This window comes from Aptenodytes patagonicus, chromosome W (genome assembly GCF_965638725.1).
Source record: "Aptenodytes patagonicus chromosome W, bAptPat1.pri.cur, whole genome shotgun sequence".
Lineage (NCBI taxonomy): Eukaryota > Metazoa > Chordata > Aves > Sphenisciformes > Spheniscidae > Aptenodytes > Aptenodytes patagonicus.
Window position 1 is genome coordinate 20,009,921 of NC_134981.1, and position 27,362 is coordinate 20,037,282.

Here is a 27,362-nt window from a genome sequence, read left to right on the forward strand (position 1 = left end):
AGATCATAGAATCATAGAGTATCTCGAGTTGGAAGGGACCCATAGGGATCATCAAGTCCAACTCCCTGTTCCTCGCAGGGCTACCTAAAACTTAAACATACGACTAAAAGCGTCATCCAGACGTTCCTTGAACTCTGACAGGCTTGGTGCTGGGACCACTTCCCTGGGGAGCCTGTTCCAGTGACCGACCACCCTCTCAGTGAAGAACCTTTTCCTAATGTCCAATCTGAACTTCCCCTGATGCAGCTTCATACCATTTCCTCATGTCCTGTCACTGGTCACCAGAGAGAGGAGATCAGCACCTCCCCCTCCACTGCCCCTCTTGAGGAAGTTGTAGACTGCGATGAGGCCACCCCTCAGCCTTCTCTTCTCCAAGCTGAACAAACCAAGTGACCTCAGCTGCTCCTCATAAGTCTTGCCCTCGAGGCCTTTCACCATCTTGGTTGCTCTCCTCTGGACATACTCTAATAGTTTGATGTCCTTGCCAGGTTCTTCTTGTGATGTTATCATTACACCAGTAGTTTAGAGGGTGACACTGCTGAGCTGGAGCCTTTTTTAAAAACTAATGTGTTTGGAAGCAAAATCTAGCTTAAAAGGATTCCCTGGGTGGTGTAAAGCCGCAGAAATAGCTCTGTGTCATGGCTTGGCAATGAAGCTATGGGCCTGCTGAGAGGAGCGAGTGGCCAGAGGACATGGCCCTAGGGTATTCCTGGTGAGGAAACATTGCCTCGAGCCAACAAAGCCCCCGGAGAGTGAGAGAAACAAGTCATGTGAGATTTAATTTGCTAATGTTCCTCAACAAGTGGAACCTAGAAGACACTTACTGACAGCAATCAGAGTTGCCTTCCTGAAAATACCAGCTTCATTTTTCAATCACAAAAAATCATTAGTCTAATTTGCATAGGATACAGTCTGTTCCACTCTTACAAAGTAAAATCTATGCAATTTCATGTGTTTGGTGTTAGCTAGCCAAACAACCCAAAACTCACAGCCAAACTCAAAGCCCATGTTCTACATGCTCTGTGCACCATGTGTATGGGCTATAGGGGTTGATATTGGGTTTTAGTGCCATATGCAAATACCAGCTAGAATCTGTAAGATTAGAAGGTCTTGATATACGTACAGCTTTGGTTGACATATCAGTTCTTGAGTGTTTGGCATTTTCGGGAGTCTTATACCAGCTTCTAACAATGTTTCCAAAATATAATTTTAAATCGTTATTTAAAATATGCAGCATGGTGCTTATGGATAGCTTATTTATTTTCTCTGAAATGTACATGCTGCTGTGCAGAATTTCTCACTGGTCTCTGAATTTGTGCCTGGTTACTAGTCACCTTACAGCAATTTAAATCTGACCAACCATAGGAACATAGATAGTCTTGTCTCTTCATCATTCCCAGAACTGGTAATGCTCTGCTTACAAGAATAATCACCAGTTTTATTAAACATTATAACACTATAATTAAAAAATTATATTCAAAGGCCGCTTCTCTCTCCTAGAGTAGCCAACTGTGATACTTCGGCTAATCTAAATGGATGGGATTTAGCTCTGCTAGTCTGTTATTATTCCCTGGCAAACGAAATTGCTCTCAATTTCTGTAGGAAGACTACCTCCACCAGGCCTAGAAATGTCTTAAAATGGAAAAAAGGGGCTAGAGTTTTGATTTTCATTTATCTTTCAGTGGCATTTTTTTTCACTGTACTGAAGTGTTATCTACACTTTAGAGCCAAGAAGACTGTTGTGGTTTAACCAGCAGCTAAACACTACACAGCCATTTGCTCACTCCCCCCCACCAGTGGGATGGGGGAGAGAATTGGGAAAAAAAAGTAAAATTCGTGGGTTGAGATAAAGATAGTTTAATAGGACAGAAAAGGAAGGGAAAATAATACTAATAATAATAATGATAAAAAAATATACAAAATAAGTGATGCACAATGCAATTGCTCACCACCCGCCGACCGATGCCCAGCCAGTTCCAGAGCAGCGGTCACCCCTCCCCCAGCTAACTCCCCCCAGTTTATATACTGAGCATGACATCATATGGTATGGAATAGCCCTTTAGCCAGTTTGGGTCAGCTGTCCTGGCTGTGACCCCTCCCAGCTTCTCGCTGGCAGGGCCTGAGAAGCTGAAAAGTCCTTGACTAGTGTAAGCACTACTTAGCAACAACTAAAACATCGGTGCGTTATCAACATTGTTCTCATCCTAAATCCAAAACACAGCACTATACCAGCTACTAGGAAGGAAATTAACTCTAGCCCAGCTGAAACCAGGACAAAGACTGAAGGATGTTCTCTAAAATCTCCCTGCAAATTAATAGTATTCCTTCACTCTGAGTGGTCTGTTTCCCCGGAGAATTTTCTTTGACAGTACATGGAGCTTCAGTTACATATAAAGAATTGTTCAGATGATTTGATCATTGTTCTTAAAACTGCAGTGTTTAATTTTATTTCTTTCAACCTAGAAACAAATCGGCATTAATGCAGTGTTCCCTTTCTATGAATGCAGTGGCAAGCTCTATTGTTGACCAAACAATTGACAGAACAATGAGCCTTTGCTCATTTTTTGGCGCCCAACGTGGGGCTCGAAGGGTTTGAGATAATAACAGATTAACCGGAGTGTATTAAAGAACTTATATCTGTTAATAGTTGTGGGTCACAATGTTGGTTCCTCTGTTCTTGATATTGATTTGTCTAATCTGCATCGTGCTCGGTTTTTTGCTGTACATGTTAAAGATTGGTGTTGGTTTTTGCAGTTTGCTGTGGTCTGCAGTGATTGGTGATATTCCGCTTGTGAGGTTTGTTTTTAGAACATTGACCTTGACCTTAGTGTGGTATGTAAGTTTCGCAATGAAGCCGTTACTGTACCACAGATACGCATTTAGCAAAGGCCACCTGGTTAGTCAACACGAGGGTATCTGCCAATCGAGCTGGCCCTGCCCAGTCAGAACTTTTATGTACTGTAGATGGGAATAAAGTCCCTGTAGTGCACATCATAAAAAATATGCTGGGGAAGACAGTGTGGGTTATTCCTGCCTCGGGCAAAGGCAAACCCATCCGTGGGATTGCTTTTGCTCAAGGACCTGGGTGCACTTGGTGGATAATGCGGAAGGATGGGGAAGTCCGATGTGTACCTCAAGGGGATTTGATTTTGGGTGAGAATAGCCAATGATCTGAATTATGTGATGTTAAGTACTAATTATAGTTATAATAGTTATACTAATAATACACAGATATACTAATCATACTAATAATATTATATGCCATACTAATGTTATTACAATAAGAATCACCCAGACTAATGAAGAATAACTTCAGTGAAACCAAGCAAAGCACAGTGATGATGGTACCAGAACTGACTTCAACATGAAACAATCCAACACCACATACCATCTCCATCTTTCCTGCCCTGAAAGATTATTATGACAGATGGAGCCCGAAGTCATGGACTAAATGAACTCACCGAACGTTTTAGAGGGATGGCCCACAGACTAAGGGAATGATATCTGTGTGAGTGTGTGTATATATATATATTAAAAAAAAAAGGGGGGTGGTGATTAATGAAAATGTACTGGAAAATATGAGACTTGAGCATGACGCAGATGGTATAGAATAAGGGGTGGATATTGTCCTGGTTTCGGCAGGGATAGAGTTAATTTCCTTTCTAGTAGCTGGTACAATGCTGTGTTTTGGATTTAGGATGAGAACAAAGTTGATAACGCACCGATGTTTTAGTTGTTGCTAGGTAATGCTTACACTAGCCAAGGACTTTTTAGTTTTCCATGCTCTACCAACTGAGAAGGCTGGAGGAGGCACGACAGTCCTGCTCTGCCATAGCAGAAACAGTTCAACAATTTTGGTATCTTCACAAAAAGAGATATTCTCTAGTATTTTTCTAAATAACTGGTTAATTAGCTGCTTAATTATTTTAAAAAACTCTGATTTTGAAGCCAAATTGAGCCAAATTGATCTCTTTATCTAGTGACAAATTATATTTACAACTAACTAGACGAAAAATACTCTAAAATGAGTATTCAATCTTTCTTTTTGAGACTATCAATAAATTCCTGTGTATTGATACCTGCTGGCTGACAACAAAACAAAACAAAACAAAAAAATAACAATAAAAAATTCTTGCCCGTTCCTTTCTGTATTCTGTTGACATACATTTAATGAATGCTGTTTACTTGCCAGAAAATGAAACAAATAACTGGCATTGCTTTAGCAAATCACTGGCTGGCTCAAGTGGTTTTCATGAAACAATCTTTCTTTTTATTGATGTTAGACAGAAATATGGAGATCTTGCATTCAATAATGACATCTGTGAGCTCCTTCTGTGTGTTCTGCAACAGAGAAAGACTGCAAAGGACTATAGTGAGGGACAATGTTGCCATGCAGCCTGGAAAAACATCCCACTGAAAAGGCATGCTGACCCACTTTCAACTACCAGCTTTTGCTGATCCTTTGTTGAGTGAGAGGTTCTTCCAAGTTTTTGTTGTTTTTACCCTTTCAGTTCTCATTTCTAAAGGAGCAAGTCTGTCTCTTCTCCTCATTTTTTTCTTTCTTCCCAGCATGCATGGAAGAAAGGCAGATTGTTTCTTGTGACTCTCTTTGCTTTAGTTAATTTTTAAAAAAAGAAAAAAAGCTTCCTCACCCTTACCTTGTTAAGAACATGCCTTGGAAGAAATATGGATCTTGTCATCAACAAAATTATGATACATTTCCTTAAGGAACTCAGATTAATCAGAGTAATTCATCTATTAAAAAACATTCTTTAATTGTTACTCTTGGCAACAGTGAAGGATAATAGTCAAATATTATCCTAAATATTGCCATGTGCAATAGTAACATACTGTTTCAGTCTTGCCAGCAGTGGTGTGCAAGCACCAATTGAGTCCAGTTTTGAATGTTGTGATTTAATCTAAATCTTTTGCTTTTTCTTCTTCCAAAACTAACAGAGATTTAGAGAAAGCTGGATTTTTATTGGAAGCATTTGCTCAGCCTAACTTGCCAAGATAATTTTGTTAAAAATAGTGCTTTTATTTGAGTTAAAGTTGATTCCTGAGCTCCATAGAGGTTGAGGCACTTAGTTTGTCTTCCTCTTTTTCAATTTCACCATGGAGTCTACAGTGGAGTTCTGCCAGGTCAAGTTGTATTTCCTGACTCCCAGTCCCCCAGTTGATCTTATCTGTGTTCATGATTTTGCACAAGTGGAGGAAAAACCTTTTTCACCCCTTTTCTTCTATATATATCTGCTACAACAAATAGAAAACTGTGGGGTTCCAAGGATTCAGATTAAGCTAGCTACAGTGGTGTAACAGTCCATGTCCTGCTGCCAATGCTGTTAATGATAGTGTATTAGTGTGACTTCTCTTTTGCTAATGAGTGACAGCTGCTGTGAAGTGAATCATAGACTGTTTGCCTCTCTCAGGAAACAAGTGGAAAAACACAAAAAGATAGAATTTTGAAAGTGAGTTAGGGAAAAAAACAACTCTATTTTATGCTACTTGAAAACTATTGTTTGAATTTCAGATAGCTCCAACAAAATGATAATACAGTCATGATTTCCTGCCAAAACTTTTGAAATCCAGGGTTATGTTTCACAATAACAAATACTGTAATGTTATCATAATTAAGGTATTATTTCTCGCTGTATGTGTTTTTGCGTGTGGGCGTGTGCTTGTTGTAAATGGGACAAAACCAGGTCAAAACCTTCACATGGTGAAGGGGTTGGAGTCAAATACCCATTTCTAAATCTATCCGTTGTAGTTAGGGTCTGGTTTGGATCCAAAAATGAAAGTTGTTTTGTTTGGTTTCTATTCAGTTGCAGCAGAAATGTCATAGGTCAGAATGATATATTAAAGATGCTCTATGGTAGCAGTGTCTTGATCTAGAATAGATTAACACTAGGCTTCAGTTTTAAAATGAAACTAGTGCAAAGATTTGATGGTTCTTATATATTATATTCTGGTCTCAAGAGATCCTAGCACAAAATAGTTCAAATCTCAACACATATGCTCATCTTAAAAGAAGTTCTGCAGTCTTGGGCAGATTTCTCATGAAAGGAGAATCAGAAATAAGACATTCTGGGGGTTTTTTTAGATGCAATCCAGACTGAAAGCAGTTAAGAGTTTAGTGAATGGGAATCAGAAGCCAACCCATGTTGAAATACAACATTATATGGATTCAAGGTCCAGTTTTAACCCATCTTGAAAACATGTCTTATTTAGTGGTGCAATTGTGTACTTCTGCTCACATTATAGAAGATACAGCCTAAAGAGGTAATTTTAATACAAAAATATAAGACACTACAAAATTTTAGAAACCTACATTAGAGCTGATTGAAGAGTATGATTTCTGTCCCATTAAAAATCTTGATAACTTGTTTGTTTTTGTCCCAAATCTTAAATATTGAAAAATGTAGGGTGATTAATATAATTCTGAAATTTGAGAATACTGTTTTGTCATTTTTTAATCAAAATTGTCAGAAATTTTAAATGAGAATGTGGTCTGAATCCAGTAACTGCTACAACTCCAACTCTAGGCTATTTTATGAGTATACTACCTATACAAGGATAAATTTTAAAACACCCAATTTACTTAGTTTTCTGCCAGCATTGCACAAATTAGGACCAAAAGGGACTACCAGGATCTGGCCAATGCCTTTTGTAGCTGAATTTTTGGTTTTAGCCATTTTTAGAGCATTTCTTTATAAAAGAGAAGATAGGCCCCTTTTGTTAATGGAAAGACTCAAAGCTATGCACAACACAGGGTCAACCAAACTACTTGAGATTATTTTATCTTAAAAAATGTCAAAAATTATGTTGCCTCTGATGACAAAGAAGAAAGGAAGCTCTCACCCTTATAACCAGCTGCATTGGTTTTCCAGTCGTTAGCATTCAGATGTCCTGTACGTGAAGTTCTGACAATAATATGCTGTATGTCTCTCCAGGTCAGAAATGGACTATGAAAAGGGGAAAGACAAAGTAAAAAAAATCAGACATTTTACCAGAATGGAGGGATAAAATATCCAAACAAAAAAAAATTGCAATTTCTCTTCCCTGCTCTCCTTTGTTCTATTCAAAATAGCATGTCCTAATTTTACAGAATTACTATATAAAATTGTTTATTCAGCTAGGAGGTTTGCATTAAGCAGACTATAAAGATATATGAGCAGTATTCTATTGTATAAAACTTCTAATGCTTTGCTGAGCAAGGGGACAAAAAAGAGTACATTTCACCCAAAGGTAATTTGTATGATCACCAATCACTATATGTGATTACTTACCTTGACCAGTGCAAAGCTAAAGTAAAAGAAATTGATGGCTCACTGAATAGCTTTACTAAATCTTAGTAACTAAGCCCTCAAGCTGGAAATTCCTTTAGGCTTTCAACTCCTATTGAAGCTATTTCAGATGACTGTTGTTATTCACTTGTCTATTACCCCGGGTCTTAGAATTTGCTGTGGCTCCACATATTCTTTAAGAAGCCCAAATTGCCAACACTGAATTTGAATAGTTACAGAGCAAGTGTCTGACAGCACAGAGGTGAATTCCTTTAACTGATTCCTAATAACTTGTCTGCCATGACAGTGAAAGACAATACATCCTTACTATGAAATTAGACTATGAGTCTAGTTATTAGAAATTTCAGCGAGAATTTATTTGGGAAACAGATATAGGGTAATAAGAAATATACAGAAATATCAAATTCTTCTATGAGTCCCCCTGACACTGGAAGACAGAAAAATCTCACTCAACTCTCTGTTTGATGTGCACAGGCAATGCTGTGTCAGTTGACTTCTGCCCCCCCTTCCCCCGTAGTGTTTCACATCTTCCAGAACTTGTTTTCTCAAAAGTATATATTTTTTTGAAATACTTGAGTAATCAGTGCTGTATGGCATTTAACTATGGAAGTAGAATGTTGCTTATCCTGTGAGCTGAAATCAAGCTATTAAGAAACAATCGAATACATGTTCAAGAGAAGGCAGTAGGGACACAGAAGTTATTGCAAACCTGTAATTGACCCGTTTATAGAAAAACTTGCCCCTATCTTATCCTCAGTGCACATATAGACATATATTGATGGGTATTAAGGAAAAGGGAGTTCACCTGTCTGGGTGGAAATACAGAAAATGAAAACCAATTATGTTTCAGAACCATGGTCTATAATTCCATATAATGGAGAAAAACTTGGGATGTAAAGGACATTCACATATGACTTTCACAAATTTTACTTTCCAATAGCCTTATAATCTATACACTTCAAATCAAGTAGGAGTTGCCAAGAAAAAAATCCGGCTTCTTTTATGCAACTAGGTTGTAAGGGATAGTCCAAAGAAGGGTACTGAACCATTTAACTATACACACTTTTCTCGCTTCCCTTGTAGTAATACCATTTTATTTCTGAGTGTATCTTTTCCATTACAGAACATTTCCCAGTGGGTGTGTGGGGCCCATGGGTATGCTGATGCAACCTAGCACCTTTCTAGCTACAGTTGGGACATCACAGGAAGTGGTGTATATTTTTCTGGCATCAACACAAAAAGTCCTTTTTATGCTAGCTGTTGAAACATAAAGTGGAGCTGGAATAATCTGAAGAAGGAAGATGATTTATAATTGAATCGCTGATTGATTGTAGCCAGATTTTTTTGTAATTTCTTCTAAGCTGTGTAAATTTGTGACCCTTTAATTTCTCTGTGTCTGTGTACAAGGTATGAGGGTACTCTTATGTTTAAATTATTATGTAAGAGATTGTATGAGGTTCAACAAGGCCAAGTGCCGGGTCCTGCACTTGGGCCACAACAACCCCATGCAGCGCTACAGGCTTGGGGAAGAGTGGCTGGAAAGCTGCCTGGCGGAAAAGGACCTGGGGGTGTTGGTTGACAGCCGGATGAACATGAGCCGGCAGTGTGCCCAGGCGGCCAAGAAGGCCAATGGCATCCTGGCCTGTATCAGAAATAGTGTGGCCAGCAGGAGTAGGGAAGTGATCGTGCCCCTCTACTCGGCTCTGGTAAGGCCGCACCTCGAATACTGTGTTCAGTTTTGGGCCCCTCTCTACAAGAAGGACATTGAGGTGCTGGAGCATGTCCAGAGAAGGGCAACGAGGCTGGTGAGGGGTCTGGAGAACAAGTCTTATGAGGAGCGGCTGAGGGAACTGGGGTTGTTTAGCCTGGAGAAAAGGAGGCTGAGGGGAGACCTCATTGCTCTCTACAACTACCTGAAAGGAGGTTGTAGCGAGGTGGGTGTCGGTCTCTTCTCCCAAGTAACAAGCGATAGGACGAGAGGAAATGGCCTCAAGTTGCGGCAGGGGAGGTTTAGATTGGATGTAAGGAAAAATTTCTTTACTGAAAGAGTGGTTAAACATTGGAACAGGCTGCCCAGGGAAGTGGTTGAGTCACCATCCCTGGAGGTATTTAAAAGACGTGTAGATGAGGCGCTTAGGGACATGGTGTAGTGGTGGACTTGGTAGTGTTAGGTTAACGGTTGGACTCGATGATCCTAGAGGTCTTTTCCAACCTCAATGATTCTATGATTCTATGTTATTTTTAAGGAGAACTGATGCCTTCTGGCCCTGAACATTTATTAAAACATTAATATGCCCATAGATACAGTTTTACCTTAAGGTGGAATTTCTCACACTAGACCATTGGACTAGAATGACAGTAATACTTTATCCACCTGAGCTGGTAAAAACAACTGCAAAAAAAGGAAATGTCATTCATGAGCATTAAGAGCTTGTAAGATAGGGTATGCTTGGACTGTTACGTAACATGCTTCAAGAAAAAAAATCAATAAGATATTATACCAGCTCAGGAATTCTATTGGGAGCCTGTGTAAAGTCTTAGAAAAACACGTTTCAGGCCTTCAGGAAGACCTCCATGAATCCCAAGAGCTGCATTCTTTATAATCTGGGATCTAAACAATCTGTAATTACATAAAGCAAGCTGTCCATGCTACTGGTAAAAATTAAGGCACTAAAATACTATCAACTTTAAAAGGAGAGTTTCAAGATAGGGTACACTCAACTGATTATTTAAAGAGGAATGGTGGATAAAGGATATAAGGATATAGTAGCCTCCACTTGGTAATACTCCCATAAACTGGAATTAGTCATCCAGTTAGAAAATGAGATTACGTATCAAAATCATGGTTTACTTTTAAAAACAAAACCCATGTCAGATCTTGAAAACTGAGCCATTAACTGTTGTATCTACCATCCTTATCTAATCATAAAAAATAATGCAAGAATTTCTGGGGCAGAAAACCTTTGATCAAAGATCTGATTTCCAGGACACAAAAAGGTATATAGTTAAATCAATGTCTCTTATACAATCTCCACATCTGTTTGCTTACACTAGTATTCATGAGATATATGTTTTTATATTTTCTTCTCAAGGAATGATGGTTTGTTACATCTAAGAGATTTAACAGCATAAGAACAACATTCAAACCAATTTCTATAGCCTACTATAGGACCTTCACTACACTAAGAATTGTGTTATTGCCAGATTGAAATTTCCTCTCTAAAGTAGACACCTCATTTGAAACACAATAGGTCTGCAATTGTTTGCCCATAATTTCTTCCAGACACTTTAATAACAAACAAACAAAAAATAAGAAACTGGGATGAAGTCAAAATAGCAGTTCATTTGGAGAAAGAAGAAGGATTTTTTTGTTTTGTTTTGTTTTTAAACAGGACAGCCTAGCAGCCAATTTTAAAGCATCTGAAAAAATCACAGAATTGGTCAAATATTTGTAAAACATGTCAAAATTGCATCCTAAATGAGTAAACAGTTGTTTGCTAGCCATGTGGGCCACAGATCCAGACAAGATGTCATTGATGTTAATTGGTTTACCACTTGATTAATCTCAGAAGAATTAATGGCTAAACATCTTGAAATGAACAAATACATTATCAAGAACAGTACTAACTCTGCTTGATAATGGATTGATTTAAAAAACTGGGCAATTTCCTTCCAAGAAAAAAATTTTTATGGATCTCATCTGAAATTGTCTTGGGATTATACATACCAGACAATACTCAAAATCATGTCAGAGTAAGCAGGAGTGAGAACAGTTAGATACAAAATTGTTTGTCTGATGGACAAAAAATAATGTAAATGTGTAAATGAGAAAAAATGAAACAGAACAAGTATTTAAAATATATTACAGTAATATTCATTTGAGATTAAACTGTATCTTTAAACAAGAACAAATATCATTATTCAATCTGCTTAGAAATAGTAGATCATCATTTTTGGCCAAATCTGATTTCTTCATTCCACAAGTGGTCTCCCTAGTGACAATTGGGCTAATCCTGGAAAAAGTAAAGAATTCAGGCGCTATTCTTTTTCCATAATGATACAGTGCCAAAAATAGCTGTTAAAAATAAATAATCAGTGCAAGAGGGACAACAAGCAAAAATATCACTGAATGCAATAATGATACAAATGGGGTGAAAATTTAGTTTTGCCTTTTCAGCAAAATGATATTGCTAACACAATGAATAATGATTGCTACATTATTTTCATAACCAGCAGTTTGAATGTGACAAATATGGTCTAATTTGAAAAAAAAATTCTTGTCAGAATAGCAAAGAATTGTTGGAAGAATACAATAAATGTTTCTCCAAAAATCAAAGAAAAACCACAGTGTCACAGGATGAATTAAGAAAAAGAAACACCTTTCAGTTTGGAAGTATCAAATTACTTCCTTTGTAAATCTTGGTTATGACAGGACAGACATGGATAATTATTGCTATAAACCATCTAAAAATTAGTCTCTATGCCCTAGATATCTTGTAGTGCAGTGGGAGATAACACAAATAGTTATAAGTTTTAAAATTACAATTTGTGTTCCACTAGTTTCTGCATGACCCCACCCTTAAGGGGCCTATGATAAATTTATAAACAAAGCATAACAAACAGTTGTCTGGTTTATTCACACTTTCCCATCACTTACAAATAAGCCAACTGTCCCATGTTCTCTACAACCCTGTTACCTGCCCTAATGACCCCATGGACAGGAATATTGGCTGTGTTAATGGGAGTCACTCTTCTTTCCCAGGTTGCATAGTCAGTGTGAAGATGCCTATTGCAACAGAGGATTTTAAGAGGAATGAGACATGAAGATGGCCTCTGATTGTTGTGCCTATCCTGTGCATAAATATCTAAATGGTCTACACCATAACCATTTTATTCCTGAAAATCAGGAGTTACAGAAATGGACCCTGGTGTTTAAGAATCCAGTCATGCATATGGACACACACAACACACTTGACATGTCTTACACTCTTACAGATTCTGATGATCATGTACTCTGCAAATAACCTTGTTAACTCCCTGCTAGAAAAGAATATCATGTGCTTGCTGATCGGCATCTAGCCCTTTCACTGTAAATGTAAACTTTTTGTTTCTGCTCTAGTGCTCTTTTCTTTAGCTGACCTAGTACTGATCATTCAATTAGCATATCAAACGAAACTTTACTTTATTTGGTTGCTTCAGAATTAGCTCTCAGTTCTGTGCTTACAGTTATTTTCCGGGTTCCAGATGGCATATCAGGAATTTCTCACTTCTGCTACTAATTTCTGATTGCTATTCAATTTCACCCAATGATATGCATCTGAAAGAAAACCAGGACAAACTTAATCTGGCTAAAGCCAAGACTCTCTTAAAAAAATTAATGCCAATTGAAAATACCATAAGTCAAAGGTCAATTATTAGTAGCATTAAGGGTATATGAAATAGACCTCTGTCTAAAGAGATGTGCAATTAATAAAATTTTGGGAAATATATATTTCTAGGATCAAAACTGCTGTCAGTAGCCTTTTTTTTACACTAATTGTCACAGTTCTCTTTTTCCATCAATATCTTAATTTAGGTACTGGATAAAGAAGAGAGGTGGAATGACACAGAAAACAAACTGCTGACTAAAACTCATTAAGAGCACAGAATTCAAACCAATTGCATTCTGAAGTTTCCTGACATCCACCAAAGATCACTGTGGAAAGACACACTGGATCCATCCATTCCAACAGTCACTAACAAACTAACTTCAGTACATCATTAATATCTCTCCTGGTTTCGCAGGGACAGAGTTAATTTCCTTCCTAGTAGCTGGTACAATGCTGTGTTTTGGATTTAGGATGAGAACAAAGTTGATAAGGCACCGATGTTTTAGTTGTTGCTAGGTAATGCTTACACTAGCCAAGGACTTTTTAGTTTCCCATGCTCTACCGACTGAGAAGGCTGGAGGTACACAAGAAGCTGGGAGGGGGCACAGCCAAACTGGCCAAAGGGACATTCCATACCATGTGACGTCATGCGCAGTACATAAACTGGGGAAAGCTGGCCGGGGGGGCCGCTGCTCGGGGACTGGCTGGGCATCGGTCGGCGGGTGGTGAGCAATTGCACTGTGCATCACTTGCTTTGTGTATTATTATTATTATTATCATATTATTATTATTATCATCATTTTATTTCAATTATTAAACTGTTTTTATCTCAACCCACGAGTTTTTCTCACTTGTGCTCTTCCAGTTCTCTCCCCCATCCCACTGGGGGTGGAGGGGAGTGAGCGAGCAGCTGCGTGGTGCTTAGTTGCCGACCGAAGTTAAATCACGACAGTCCTTTTTGGCGCTCAACGTGGGGCACGAAGGGTTTGAGATAATAACAGATTAATCGGAGTGTATTAAGGAACTTATATCTGTAAATAGTTGTGAGTCACAATGTTGGTTTCTCTGTTCTCAATATTGATTTGTATAATCTGCATCGTGGTATTTTTTTTCCTGTACATGTTAAAGATTGGTGTTGGTTTTTGCAGTTTGCTGTGGTCTGCAGTGATTAGTGATGTCTCACTTGTGAGGTTTGTTTTTAGAACATTGACCTTGACGTTAGTGTGGTATGTAGGTTTCGCAATGAAGCCGTTACTGTACCACGGATACCATTTCGTGGAGACAACTAGCAATTACAGTGACTTTTCTGAGAGTTTTTTTACGGAGGAAATACAGAATGGCAGCGTCACTACCTTCTTCTATGATGTTTCCTCCTTCATTACAGTAACTTCTCAGTATTTTGAACAGCCTTGGGTAGTTAAGATACTTCTATTGGTACTTCTTGGGAATATTGTTTCGGTTTTGTCTAAAGTTGGTAAGCAATTTAAGAATATCATCCAGAGATCTGCCCCAAGGCTGAATAGTTATGAGTGGCAGGGTGTGTGGGACAAGATGGGCAAGTACCTAGGCCAATGGGCACCCCCAGTGTTTTGGAACTTCACCCCTGAGCAAGTGCAGAATCCTGAAAAGTTAGTAGAACATTTGGACAAAGTATGCTGTCACCCTGGCAACTCCAGAGAGATGCAGCTCATTGCAACGTGCTGGGGCCTGGCCCATGCCTACCGAGCCCTGTTCAACACCATTCAGTACCCTCAAAGGGAAGAGAAGGTCTCTGGCTCTGACAATAAAACGACATGCCCTGCGGCCACTCAGACCCCAGCAACACGCCCTGTGGCTGAACCAAAAAGCCAACCTGTGCCGGTATCAGTCGCCCCTGTACACAAGAAGAAATCTTGGAAGTGGAAGTTGGCTCGTTTACTAAGGGAGGAAGAAGCTGCTTCTAAAAGGGAGCCAGAGGAAGAAGTGTACGAGACACATGACCCTGGAGAAGGGCCATCACGAGAACGGGAGGAGGAGAGCCGGCCGCTGATTGGGGAGGAAGAAGAGGAAGAACTCATAAACGAGGCAGTGACCACCCGATCTCTATCCCTGAGTGACCTGCAAGATATACGAAAAGATTTCAGCCGTCGTCCAGGCGAGCATATTGTCACCTGGCTGCTCCGATGCTGGGATAATGGGGCCAGTAGCCTGGAATTAGAGGGCAAAGAAGCCAAGCAGCTGGGATCCCTTTCTAGGGAAGGGGGCATTGACAAAGCAATTGGAAAAGGGACACGAGTCCTCAGCCTTTGGAGGCGACTCTTGTCAAGCGTGAAGGAAAGGTATCCCTTCAAGGAAGATGTCATATGTCGCCCAAGCAAGTGGGCCACCATGGAGAAGGGTATCCAGTTTCTGAGAGAATTAGCTGTGCTGGAGGTGATTTATGATGACCTGAACAATGAACAACTATCCAAAGATCCAGATGAAGTCAAGTGCACACGACCCATGTGGCGGAAGTTTATAAGGAGCTCACCATCGTCATACACCAATTCATTGGCAGTGATGACCTGGAAAGATGGAGAGGAACAAACAGTGGATGAATTGGCTGGTCAACTCTGGCAATACAAGGAAAGTCTTTCTTCCTCCCTCGTCTCGGCTATGGAGAAACTGTCCTGGGAGGTCCAGCAACTCAGAGAGGATAGGTCCTACTCCTCACCTGTACGGACCAGTATCTCGGCTATTAGGAGTCAGCGTTCTTTTGCTCGAGAGACAGAGAATATAAAGGGTACACACCACGGGGCACCCTATGGTTTTACCTGCGTGATCAGGGAGAGGACATGAGGAAGTGGGATGGGAAACCTACCGCAGCCCTAGGGGCACGGGTACGTGAGTTGCAAGGGAAAACAATCACAAAAAGGGGGTTCTTCCAGGAAAATTGCTGCTCCAGTTTCCAGCGGGCAGTTCCCTGGACAGAGCAGAAGGGCTGATCTTACTCCTGATCTTAATGAAGAGACTTTTGACTCGTATTTACAAGAAGTGAGGAACGGATACTATGACCAGGACTAGAGGGGCCCTGCCTCCAGCCAGGGGGAGGAAAGGGACAACCGGGTTTACTGGACTCTGTGGATTCGGTGGCCTGGCACATCAGACCCACAGGAGTATAAGGCTCTAGTAGACACCGCTGCACAGTGTACCCTAATGCCATCAAGCTATATAGGGGCAGAACCCATCTGTATTTCTGGGGTGACGGGGGGATCCCAACAGCTAACTGTATTGGAAGCCGAAGTAAGTCTAACTGGGAATGGGTGGCAGAAGCACCCCATTGTGACTGGCCCAGAGGCTCCGTGCATCCTTGGCATAGACTACCTCAGGAGAGGGTATTTCAAGGACACAAAAGGGTACCGGTGGGCTTTTGGTATAGCTGCCTTGGAGATGGAGGAAATTAAACAGCTGTCCACCTTGCCTGGTCTCTCGGAGGACCCCTCTGTTGTGGGGTTGCTGAAGATCGAAGACCAACAAGTGCCAATCGCTACCACCACGGTGCACCGGCGGCAATATCGCACCAACCGAGACTCCTTGATTCCCATTCATGAGCTAATTCATCGACTGGAGAGCCAAGGAGTGATCAGCAAGACTCGCTCACCCTTTAACAGTCCCATATGGCCAGTGCGGAAGTCTAATGGAGAGTGGAGACTGACAGTAGACTATCGTGGCCTAAATGAAGTCACGTCACCGCTGAGTGCTGCTGTGCCAGACATGCTAGAACTTCAATACGAACTGGAGTCACAGGCAGCCAAGTGGTATGCCACAATTGATATTGCTAATGTGTTTTTCTCAATCCCTTTGGCAGCAGAGTGCAGGCCACAATTTGCTTTCACTTGGAGGGGCGTCCAGTACACCTGGAACCGACTGCCCCAGGGGTGGAAACACAGCCCCACCATTTGCCATGGACTGATCCAGACTGCACTGGAACAGGGTGAGGCTCCAGAACACCTGCAATACATTGATGACATCATCATGTGGGGCAACACAGCAGGAGAAGTTTTTGAAAAAGGGAAGGAAATAGTCCAAATCCTGCTGAAGGCCGGTTTTGCGGCCATGCGTCTCATGGGAGACGGTCCTGAAGGGCAAAGGGGTCCAGGAAGGCTGGACGATCTTCAAGAAGGAAGTCTTAAAGGCGCAGGAGCAGGCTGTCCCTGTACGCCATAAGAAGAACGGGCGGGGAAGACGACCGGCCTGGCTGAACGGGGAGCTCTTGCTGGGACTCAGGAAAAAAAGGAGAGTTTACCGCTTGTGGAAGAAGGGGCAGGCGACTCAAGAAGAGTACAGGGATCTCGTTAGGTCGTGCAGAGAAGAAATGAGAAAGGCAAAAGCCCAGCTAGAACGCAATCTGGCCGCTGTCGTTAAAGACAACAAAAAAATTTTTTACAAATATATTAATGACAAGAAAAGAGCCAAGGAAAATCTCCATCCCTTATTGGATGAAGGGGGATCATTGTCACTGAGGATGAGGAAAAGGCTGAGGTACTCAATGCCTTCTTTGCCTCAGTCTTTAACAGGCAGACCAGTTATCCTCAGGGTACTCGGCCCCCTGAGCTGGAAGACGGGGACGGCGAGCAGGCTGAACCCCCCGTAATCCAAGAGGAAGCAGTCAATGACCTGCTACGCCACCTGGATGCTCACAAGTCTATGGGGCTGGATGGGATCCACCCGAGAGTGCTGAGGGAGCTGGCGGAGGTGCTCGCCAAGCCGCTTTCCATCATTTATCAGCGGTCGTGTTTAACAGGGGAGGTCCCGGACGACTGGAGGCTTGCCAATGTGACGCCCATCTACAAGAAGGGCCGGAAGGAGGATCCGGGGAACTACAGGCCTGTCAGCCTGACCTCGGTGCCGGGGAAGATTATGGAGCGGTTCATCTTGAGGGCGCTCACAAGGCATGAGCGGGACAACCAGGGGATCCGGCCTAGCCAGCACGGATTCATGAAAGGCAGGTCCTGCTTGACCAACCTGATCTCCTTCTATGACCAGGTGACCCGCCTAGTGGATGAGGGAAAGGCTGTGGATGTGGTCTACTTGGACTTCAGTAAGGCCTTTGACACCGTCTCCCACAGCATTCTCCTAGAGAAGCTGGCGGCTCACGGCTTAGACAGGTGTACTCTGCGCTGGGTCAAAAACTGGCTGGACGGCCGGGCCCAGAGAGTTGTGGTGAATGGAGTCAAATCCAGTTGGCGGCTGGTCACGAGCGGTGTTCCCCAGGGCTCAGTACTGGGGCCGGTCTTGTTCAATATCTTTATTGATGATCTGGATGAGGGGATTGAGTGCACCCTCAGGAAGTTTGCAGACGACACCAAGTTGGGCGGGAGTGTTGATCTGCTCGAGGGTAGGAAGGCTCTGCAGAGGGACCTGGACAGGCTGGATCGATGGAGGTATTTAAAAGACGCGTAGATGAGGCGCTTAGGGACATGGTGTAGTGGTGGACTTGGTAGTGTTAGGTTAACGGTTGGACTCGATGATCTTAGAGGTCTTTTCTAACCTCAATGATTCTATGATTCTATGATTTGCCATAAAACAAAGTAAGGTCAAGGGACCTGCACAGGAGATCCAGTTTTTAGGAATAAAATGGCAAGATGGACGTCGTCAGATCCCTATGGATGTGATCAACAAAATAACAGCCATGTCTCCACCAACTAGCAAAAAGGAAACACAAGCTTTCTTAGGCGTCGTGGGTTTTTGGAGAATGCATATTCCAAAATACAGTCTGATCGTAAGCCCTCTCTATCAAGTGACCTGGAAGAAGAGCGATTTCAAATGGGGCCCTGAGCAACGACAAACTTTTGAACAAAGAGGAGATAGTTCATGCAGTAGCCCTGGGGCCAGTCCGGGCACGACAAGATGTAAAAAATGTGCTCTACACCGCAGCCGGGGAGAATGGCCCTACCTGGAGCCTCTGGCAGAAAGCACCAGGGGAGACTCGAGGTCGACCCCTAGGGTTTTGGAGTCGGGGCTACAGAGGATCCGAGGCCCGCTATACTCCAACTGAAAAAGAGATATTAGCAGCATATGAAGGGGTTCGAGCTGCTTCAGAAGTGATCGGCACTGAAGCACAGCTCCTCCTGGCACCCCGACTGCCGGTGCTGGGCTGGATGTTCAGAGGGAGGGTCCCCTGTCCACATCATGCAACTGATGCTACATGGAGTAAGTGGGTCGCACTGATCGCACAGCGGGGTCAAATAGGAAACCCCAGTCGCCCAGGAATCCTGGAAGAGATCATGGATTGGCCAGAGGGCAAAGATTTTGGAATATTGCCAGAGGAGGAGGTGACGCGTGCTGAGGAGGCCCCAATGTATAATGAACTACCAGAAAATGAGAAGCAATATGCCCTGTTCACTGATGGGTCCTGTCGTCTTGTGGGAAAGCATCGGAGGTGGAAAGCTGCTGTATGGAGTCCTATGCGACAAGTTGTAGAAACTGCTGAAGGAGAAGGTGAATCGAGCCAATTTGCAGAAGTAAAGGCCATCCAGCTGGCTTTAGACATTGCTGACCGAGAAAAGGGGCCAGTGCTCTATCTCTAGACTGACTCATGGATGGTGGCAAATGCCCTGTGGGGGTGGTTGCAGCAATGGAAGCGGAGCAACTGGCAGCGCAGAGGCAAACCCATCTGGGTTGCCGCACTGTGGCAAGATATTGCTGCCCGGTTGGAGAACCTGGTTGTAAAAGTCCGTCACGTAGATGCTCCCGTACCCAAGAGTCGGGCCACTGAAGAACATCAAAACAACCAGCAGGTGGATCAGGCTGCTAAGATTGAAGTGGCTCAGGTGGATCTGGACTGGCAACATAAGGGTGGATTATTTCTAGCTCGGTGGGCCCATGACACCTCAAGCCATCAAGGAAGAGATGCAACATATAGATGGGCTCGTGATCGAGGGGTGGACTTGACCATGGACACTATAGCCCAGGTTATCCATGAATGTGAAACATGCGCTGCAATCAAGCAAGCCAAGCGGTTAAAGCCTCTCTGGTATGGAGGACGATGGCTGAAATATAAATATGGGGAGGCCTGGCAGATTGATTATATCACACTCCCACAAACCTGCCAAGGCAGGCGCCACGTGCTTACAATGGTGGAGGCAACCACCGGATGGCTGGAAACATATCCTGTGCCCCATTCCACTGCCCGGAACACTATCCTGGGCCTTGAAAAGCAAGTCCTATGGCGACATGGCACCCCAGAAAGAATTGAGTCAGACAACGGGATTCATTTCCGAAACAACCTCATAGACCCCTGGACCAAAGAGCATGGCATTGAGTGGGTATATCACATCCCCTATCATGCACCAGCCTCTGGGAAAATTGAACGATACAATGGACTGTTAAAGACTACACTGAGAGCAATGGGTGGCGGGACGTTCAAACATTGGGATACGCATTTAGCAAAGGCCACCTGGTTAGTCAACACACGGGGATCTGCCAATCGAGCAGGCCCTGCCCAGTCAGAACTTTTACGTACTGTAGATGGGAATAAAGTCCCTGTAGTGCACATAAAAAATATGCTGGGGAAGACAGTCTGGGTTATTCCTGCCTCGGGCAAAGGCAAACCCATCCGTGGGATTGCTTTTGCTCAAGGACCTGGGTGCACTTGGTGGGTAATGCGGAAGGATGGGGAAGTCCGATGTGTACCTCAAGGGGATTTGATTTTGGGTGAGAATAGCCAATGATCTGAATTATGTGATGTTAAGTACTAATTATAGTTATAATAGTTATACTAATAATACATAGATATACTAATCATACTAGTAATATTATATGCCATACTAGTGTTATTACAATAAGAATCACCCAGACTACTGAAGAATAACTTCAGTGAAACCAAGCAAAGCACAGCGATGATGGTACCAGAACTGACTTCAACATGAAACAATCCAACACCGCACACCATCTCCATTTTTTCCTGCCCTGAAAGATTATTATGACAGATGGAGCCCGAGGTCATGGACTAAATGAACTCACCGAACATTTTAGAGGGATGGCCCACAGACTAAGGGAATGATATCTGTGTGTGTGTGTGTGTATATATATATTAAAAAAAAGGGGGGTGGTGATTAATGAAAATGTACTGGAAAATGTGAGACTTGAGCATGACGCAGATGGTATAGAATAAGGGGTGGATATTGTCCTGGTTTCGGCAGGGATAGAGTTAATTTCCTTCCTAGTAGCGGGTACAATGCTATGTTTTGGATTTAGGATGAGAACAAAGTTGATAACGCACTGATGTTTTAGTTGTTGCTAGGTAATGCTTACACTAGCCAAGGACTTTTTAGTTTTCCATGCTCTACCAACTGAGAAGGCTGGAGGTACACAAGAAGCTGGGAGGGGGCACAGCCAAACTGGCCAAAGAAACATTCCATACCATGTGACGTCATGCTCAGTACATAAACTGGGGAAAGCTGGCCGGGGGGGCCGCTGCTCAGGAACTGGCTGGGCATCGGTCGGCGGGTGGTGAGCAATTGTACTGTGCATCACTTGCTTTGTGTATTATTATTATTATCATCATATTATTATCATCATTTTATTTCAATTATTAAACTGTTTTTATCTCAACCCACGAGTTTTTCTCACTTGTGCTCTTCCAATTCTCTCCCCCATCCCACTGGGGGTGGAGGGGAGTGAGCGAGTGGCTGCGTGGTGCTTAGTTGCCGATTGAGGTTAAACCACGACAATATGGTAAACATATACACCTTAAACATCTCAAACTCACAAATTCTACAACTTCAGAAGTTTTCCATTTAAAGCTATAGCTTTTTAAAATTCTTTTCAAGGTAGTAACATTTGCCTTCCCAACATCATCTTTAGTAGTTTATGTTTGGCTCTACTTTATGCCGTTCAGTTTATATTAGTGCAACATCTCCATAGTTTTTGCAGTGCATCCTAGTCTCTTCGTGAGTCAGGGTTTAAAGGCTTTTTGACTGGCTACAACCATCTTTTGGATTATTTTCTTATTGTTTTTTTTAGGACAGAATACAGGATACTGGTGTACAAATTTAATAGTCTCTTAATTGCAAGCAGTGGGCTCAGAGCATACTTAGATACTTTGTCCTACTTAATTTTTTTTGCAATATTGTACAAAGGCAATTCTTCCTAGAAACATACAACAACAATGAAGTGGAGAACTGAGACAGAGGTGATGACTGATAGCTCTTCTGAAAAACTTCCTAAGAAAGCTATTTTGAAGACTTTGAAACGAGGAAGCAAAGATATATTGGCACACATGAGAATGGCAGGATTCCAAATGCAAGAAACAGGATGTGAAAGACACAAGATGAGACCAAAGTAAAGATGGAAAGGAAACGATCAACAAAGGCCATTGGAATGGAACAAAGATGGACGTGGTGTCTTGCCATGATCAAACTGATTATTGAATATGCTAATTAAATTAAACTAGATTAATCATTTCTGGAAAAATATAGATCCCCAAACCTTTCACATTTTATTTGGTTTTGCCAAGTTATCCCTTTGGCAAAAGAGAATATTGAAATGCTTCTTGTCAACACTTTACTGTTGCTTAGATATGTTCAGATTTTTGTACAGAAAAGTTTTTGTTGTTATGAGCCAAAGCTCTTTAGATTTTATTTAAAAATAGGAATATATGGCTTAATTTTAACTAAAAAATAAATTGATTTGCTTCCTTCTTTTGTGATTTCATGCATTATCTTCAACTAAGGGTAGCAGAGCAATAAATAACCTTGAGATGCTAGATTTGGTGAATACCATTTTTTCCTTTCAAAATTGAGCACTCCTTTCAGTGCACATATATGGGGTGATGATCTGTTGTTCCAGGCCAGGTAAAACATTATGGGTACTTGACATATTCTAGCTCTTCTCACAAATGCAACAGATTCTGTGCTGATATCTTGGTCAAATTCCAAAATTGATAGTTAATGACCTCCTGCTCATCTAACTTCCCAAAGCAGGAGCAGCCTCTGCCTTTATGTTTCCATGTATGCTGAAATATTATGAAACAAATCTACAGTTCACATTTTATTTTTGAAAAGTGGGAAATTGCATTCCTGAAAGAGCAAGTGTGCTATTTTTAGCTATGGTACTGACTTACAGAATGGAGTTAAAAAGCAGACATGACAAAGAAGTTTTGCTCAAATATTATTTTTAATTTATAATTATTCACACATCTGTAATTGATAGTCCTCTGCTGCAAAAGTGGGACTGTGCATCCAGTTTGTTAAAGCTTTCGCTTTACCCAATTTAAAGAAAATGCGTGGTCTTTTAGTTCTTTCTTCAGGGAACAAGACTCTGAAATGCACCCACAAAAGAATCGAGAGTAAGTGCAGTTGTGATACGATGTGATGGATATATTTCTTTAGACTAACAGCAGGATAAGAAGCCATATGTTCACCAGCAATGGTGTATTTGTGTACCTGTATCAAATCTGCAGTGCACACAGTGATGGCAGAGTCCAGAGCCTGCAGAATATCGTCCTTTTCCCAGACACAGAAAACAGTAAGTGCTAATAAGAAAACAGTCAATTGCCCATTTGCATGTGGATAATGATGGCTTTCTGAGGAGAAATCCCTTAAGAGATATAGGTACCTGCATCACATTCCTTACTGTGCCTTCTCCAGAGGAAGAATGAAATGGGACTACCCAAAAGAGAGTGTGCATAGCCTGCTGAGGGACAACAACATGGAAACAACAGCAAGAAAAACGCTGGGTCAGTTGCTAGTTTTAGAATCAACTGTGATTGTACATCTGGGGAAGCCTTACATTATCTTAGGTTAATACAGGCAATTATGGTTAGCATGGTACCCAGGGTATTGATTTAATATGTCTGCCAATTCCAGTGATGCTGTACTACTTTTAATATAGTAGAGCTATGACACTATGTCTCAGAAGTCTGCAGGGGGACTGCAATCCAGTGAATCTGCTTCTCTTCCACTTTACTTGTTTTTCTCCTGCCGCAAGAACACAGAGTAAAAAAGACGGGTTGGTGCACGAATGGCTGTCACACCTAATAAGAGCAACTTCAGAGAAAACCCTAATCAGCCTCTAAAAGCTGAGGCTGGGGAACACTTAGTGAACCAAGAAACTATAGGGAACAGAGCTGCCAAACTCTTAAAACTCTCAACAGAGCACATGCCAACTGAGATTTTTCAAAAACTTATAAAAGGCATTGCCCTGGAACCAGAAGAATGGCTATCCACTTGTTCTATTTCTAGCTGTTGCTCCAAAGCATAGACACGCTAAATCTCAATGCAAAAGTTAAAAATGAACACAGTCAAACTTTTTTTAACCTAGACTCAGTTTAGGAAATGGCTGGAAGGGAATTTTCTTAAAACCTATTTTTAAAGCAAGTTACATAGAAAATTTCAGACCAAACGATTACTCTTTGGCAAGGTTATATATAACTGAAACCAGGACCTTAAAATGGGAAACACTGGGCAACCTTAACTCAGGGAAGTACTTCCAATTTAATCTCAGTATAATAACTGAAATTGCAAAAGTGGCACAGGTGGTTAAAGCTCAAGAGAAACAGATTCTAAATTAAATATTCATGTTTACACTTTAAAAATACTTCATCATTAAGAACATTATTTTAAACCTACTCCAAAAATGGAAAGATTCATAAAAAGGTTTCTAACTCACAGTTTTTAAATTTCCCTTTTATAATAAGCAGTCAATCAATGGAGCAAAGACCTAGCTAGCTAAGGCTGATGGACTTAAATAATAACCTCTCATTTTTTCTTACACTGGAATCCTATATACAAAGGTCACTTGAAAGAATTTCCATAGTTTGCTTCAACCGCCTTATCACTTTTAGCCTCTTACTATATTTATGAACAAACAAGCTCCTCATAAATGGGACAAAATCCTCTCCTGACTTTGAAGACACAGAAATATGTTCTCTGTACCCAAAACTGTGCCTAAACAGACAGTATACTGCTTTTCTCCCCTGTTGATGGAGTATCTGTAAGAAAATCAATGTAGGAAGTGTTGCATCTAGTCAGTTTTCAAAAATCTGAAGTGTCTTCCTCTGACACTCTTGACCCCTTACAATTTGAATTCTGTTTTCCTTTCATCTCAGTGATTATACTCAGTTATACTGCTTTTAAAATAATGAGGTGCACTGTCAGTTTTCTGAATGGATCAGTGCTATCAGAATTCACTGGAATTCTTTATCTGTTCCCAGCACTACCTTGTGCTAGCCTTGTGTTGTGGTTTAACCCAGCAGGTAGCTAAACACCACACAGCCATTCGCTCACTCCCCCCCGCCAGCGGGATGGGGGAGAGAATCGGGAAAAAAAAGTAAAATTCGTGGGTTGAGATAAAGACAGTTTAATAGGACAGAAAAGGAGAGGAAAATAATAATAATGATAATAATGATAAAAGAATATACAAAACAAGTGATGCACAATGCAATTGCTCACCACCCGCCGACCGATGCCCAGCCAGTTCCAGAGCAGCGGTCACCCCTCCCCCGGCTAATTCCCCCCAGTTTATATACTGAGCATGACATTGTATGGTATGGAATATCCCTTTGGCCAGTTTGGGTCAGCTGTCCTGGCTGTGACCCCTCCCAGCTTCTCGCTAGCAGGACATGAGAAGCTGAAAAGTCCTTGACTAGTGTAAGCACTACTTAGCAACAACTAAAACATCAGTGTGTGATCAACATTATTCTCATCCTAAATCCAAAACACAGCACTATACCAGCTACTAGGAAGAAAATTAACTCTATCCCAGCCGAAACCAGGACACCTTGCCTTCATACAGGTAAAGACAAATGAAGTATATAGCTCATCTGAAGAGAATAATGGGAGAAAACACAGACTCACAGACATAGCAGATTTATAATTCCATTTCAGGTGCTATTTCTAACTCATGTAACTGCACATATAATTTATTCTTTTGGCAGTGCTGAAGCAACTTTTTTTTTTATTATTTGGCTTCTCCATAGGAATGTGGCACAATGCCCTCCAGAATGAATGTGTCATACTGACTGTCTCTCCTGACTTTGATTCATCCAAATCCCAAGTTCAAACCTTTCATCAGTGAGAAAGGTTTATTGATATCAACAGTGGATGGTACTAAGTAACGCAAATAATTATTTTAATAACAAGATTATTACCTATGCTGACTAAATAGGTTATACTTTACACTCATAACTGCTGGTTTGCAACTAGCAAAATTCAGCACTGTGTAATGACTATAAAGAAGTGCAATACACAAGCAAGCATTTATTCATAGAGCTCAAGCAGAATACTACATTCACTGGGAACTGATCAGATAAAACAAGTAACTACGGTAAGAAAACCAAAGAATATGAAGATTATAAGATGCCTTTCTTTGTGTGAGAGAGTTGTTTCATATATACATTTCTGCATTATGCCCCCTAGGATTCCAAATAAGCATTTTGAAAATCAGTTGTACTTCTTTGGTTCCTGAAGGAAAACATGCCATTTTATACTCAAACACTGGACTGAAAATGTGATTCATAAGAAAGATGTGTTCATATAAGATTAAAATAGGGTAGTAAGTAGATCACCTTCCCAAAATTCTTCCTTGCCAGGATTTCAGGACCAGATTCCAGTTGGAAAAGGCAACTAAGTGGAAGGTTCAAATCAGTAGGCAGGTAAGAGGTCCTCCATTAGCTATTTGCCCATCCTGCCATATGGGGCTTATCAAAGAAAGTGGCAGGTTGCAGTGGAAATCTGCCTTGCTAATTTTCCTTTGGTTTAATGTTTCCTTGCGTGTGAGTTAAAGCAACCTTTTTCTCACTATGAGTTCTAACTCATATCAAGGCCAGGCTAGTGCTCTATTCCTCCACTGATGTGTCCCAGGAACAGAACTTGGCTTCTGGGGAAAACTGACCTTGTAGGTTTATACCCCTTCCATGCTATAGTTTATGGTGTTTTCCAGTACAAAGTGGAATAAAGCTATACATTATTCCAGACATATTCAAGAAGTATTCAGAACTAAGTGCTCCATTTTTTTAACAGCTTGCTGAATGACAAGCATAATTAACCTTGCAAAAGCCTTTTCCAACTAATATCTTTAAAAAAATCTCATATACACACTAGTGCTATTAGCACAGGCACTAATATGGATTTTAAGGAAGAATCTATGTAAATGCAGACTCCAGTTGTATGCAGACTAGTTCCAGTTAAGCCTTTATGTTGAGACACAATATCATGTGTCCTTTATATGTCATATTGTCCTGGTTTCAGCAGGGATAGAGTTAATTTCCTTCCTAGTAGCTGGTACAGTGCTGTGTTTTTGATTTAGGGTGAGAACAATGTTGATAACACACCGATGTTTTAGTTGTTGCTAGGTAGTGCTTACCCTAGTCAAGGACTTTTCAGCTTCCCATGCTCTACTGACTGAGAAGGCTGGAGGTGCACAAGAAGCTGGGAGGGGGCACAGCCAGGACAGCTGACCCAAACTGGCCAAAGGGATATTCCATACCATGTGACGTCATGCTCAGCATATAAAGCTGGGGGAAGAAGAAGGAAGGGGGGGACATTTGGAGTGATGGCGTTTGTCTTCCCAAGTAACCGTTACGCGTGATGGAGCCGTGCTTTCCTGGAGATGGCTGAACACCTGCCTGCCCATGGGAAGTAGTGAATGAATTCCTTGTTTTGCTTTGCTTGTGTGTGCAGCTTTTGCTTTACCTATTAAACTGTTTTTATCTCAACCCACGAGTTTT

The 27,362-nt window shown here is 41.5% G+C and overlaps 1 protein-coding gene across 1 annotated transcript in view; it reads right to left on the reverse strand.

The window, feature by feature from the left end:
• LOC143172146 (proprotein convertase subtilisin/kexin type 5-like) overlaps positions 1-27,362 on the reverse strand; it is a 276,611-nt gene that overhangs the window by 48,212 nt on the left and 201,037 nt on the right. Inside the window, exon 10 of the mRNA XM_076361408.1 lies at positions 6,859-6,962. Coding sequence (XP_076217523.1) covers positions 6,859-6,962 — 104 coding nt within the window. The remainder of the gene's footprint in view (positions 1-6,858; positions 6,963-27,362) is intronic.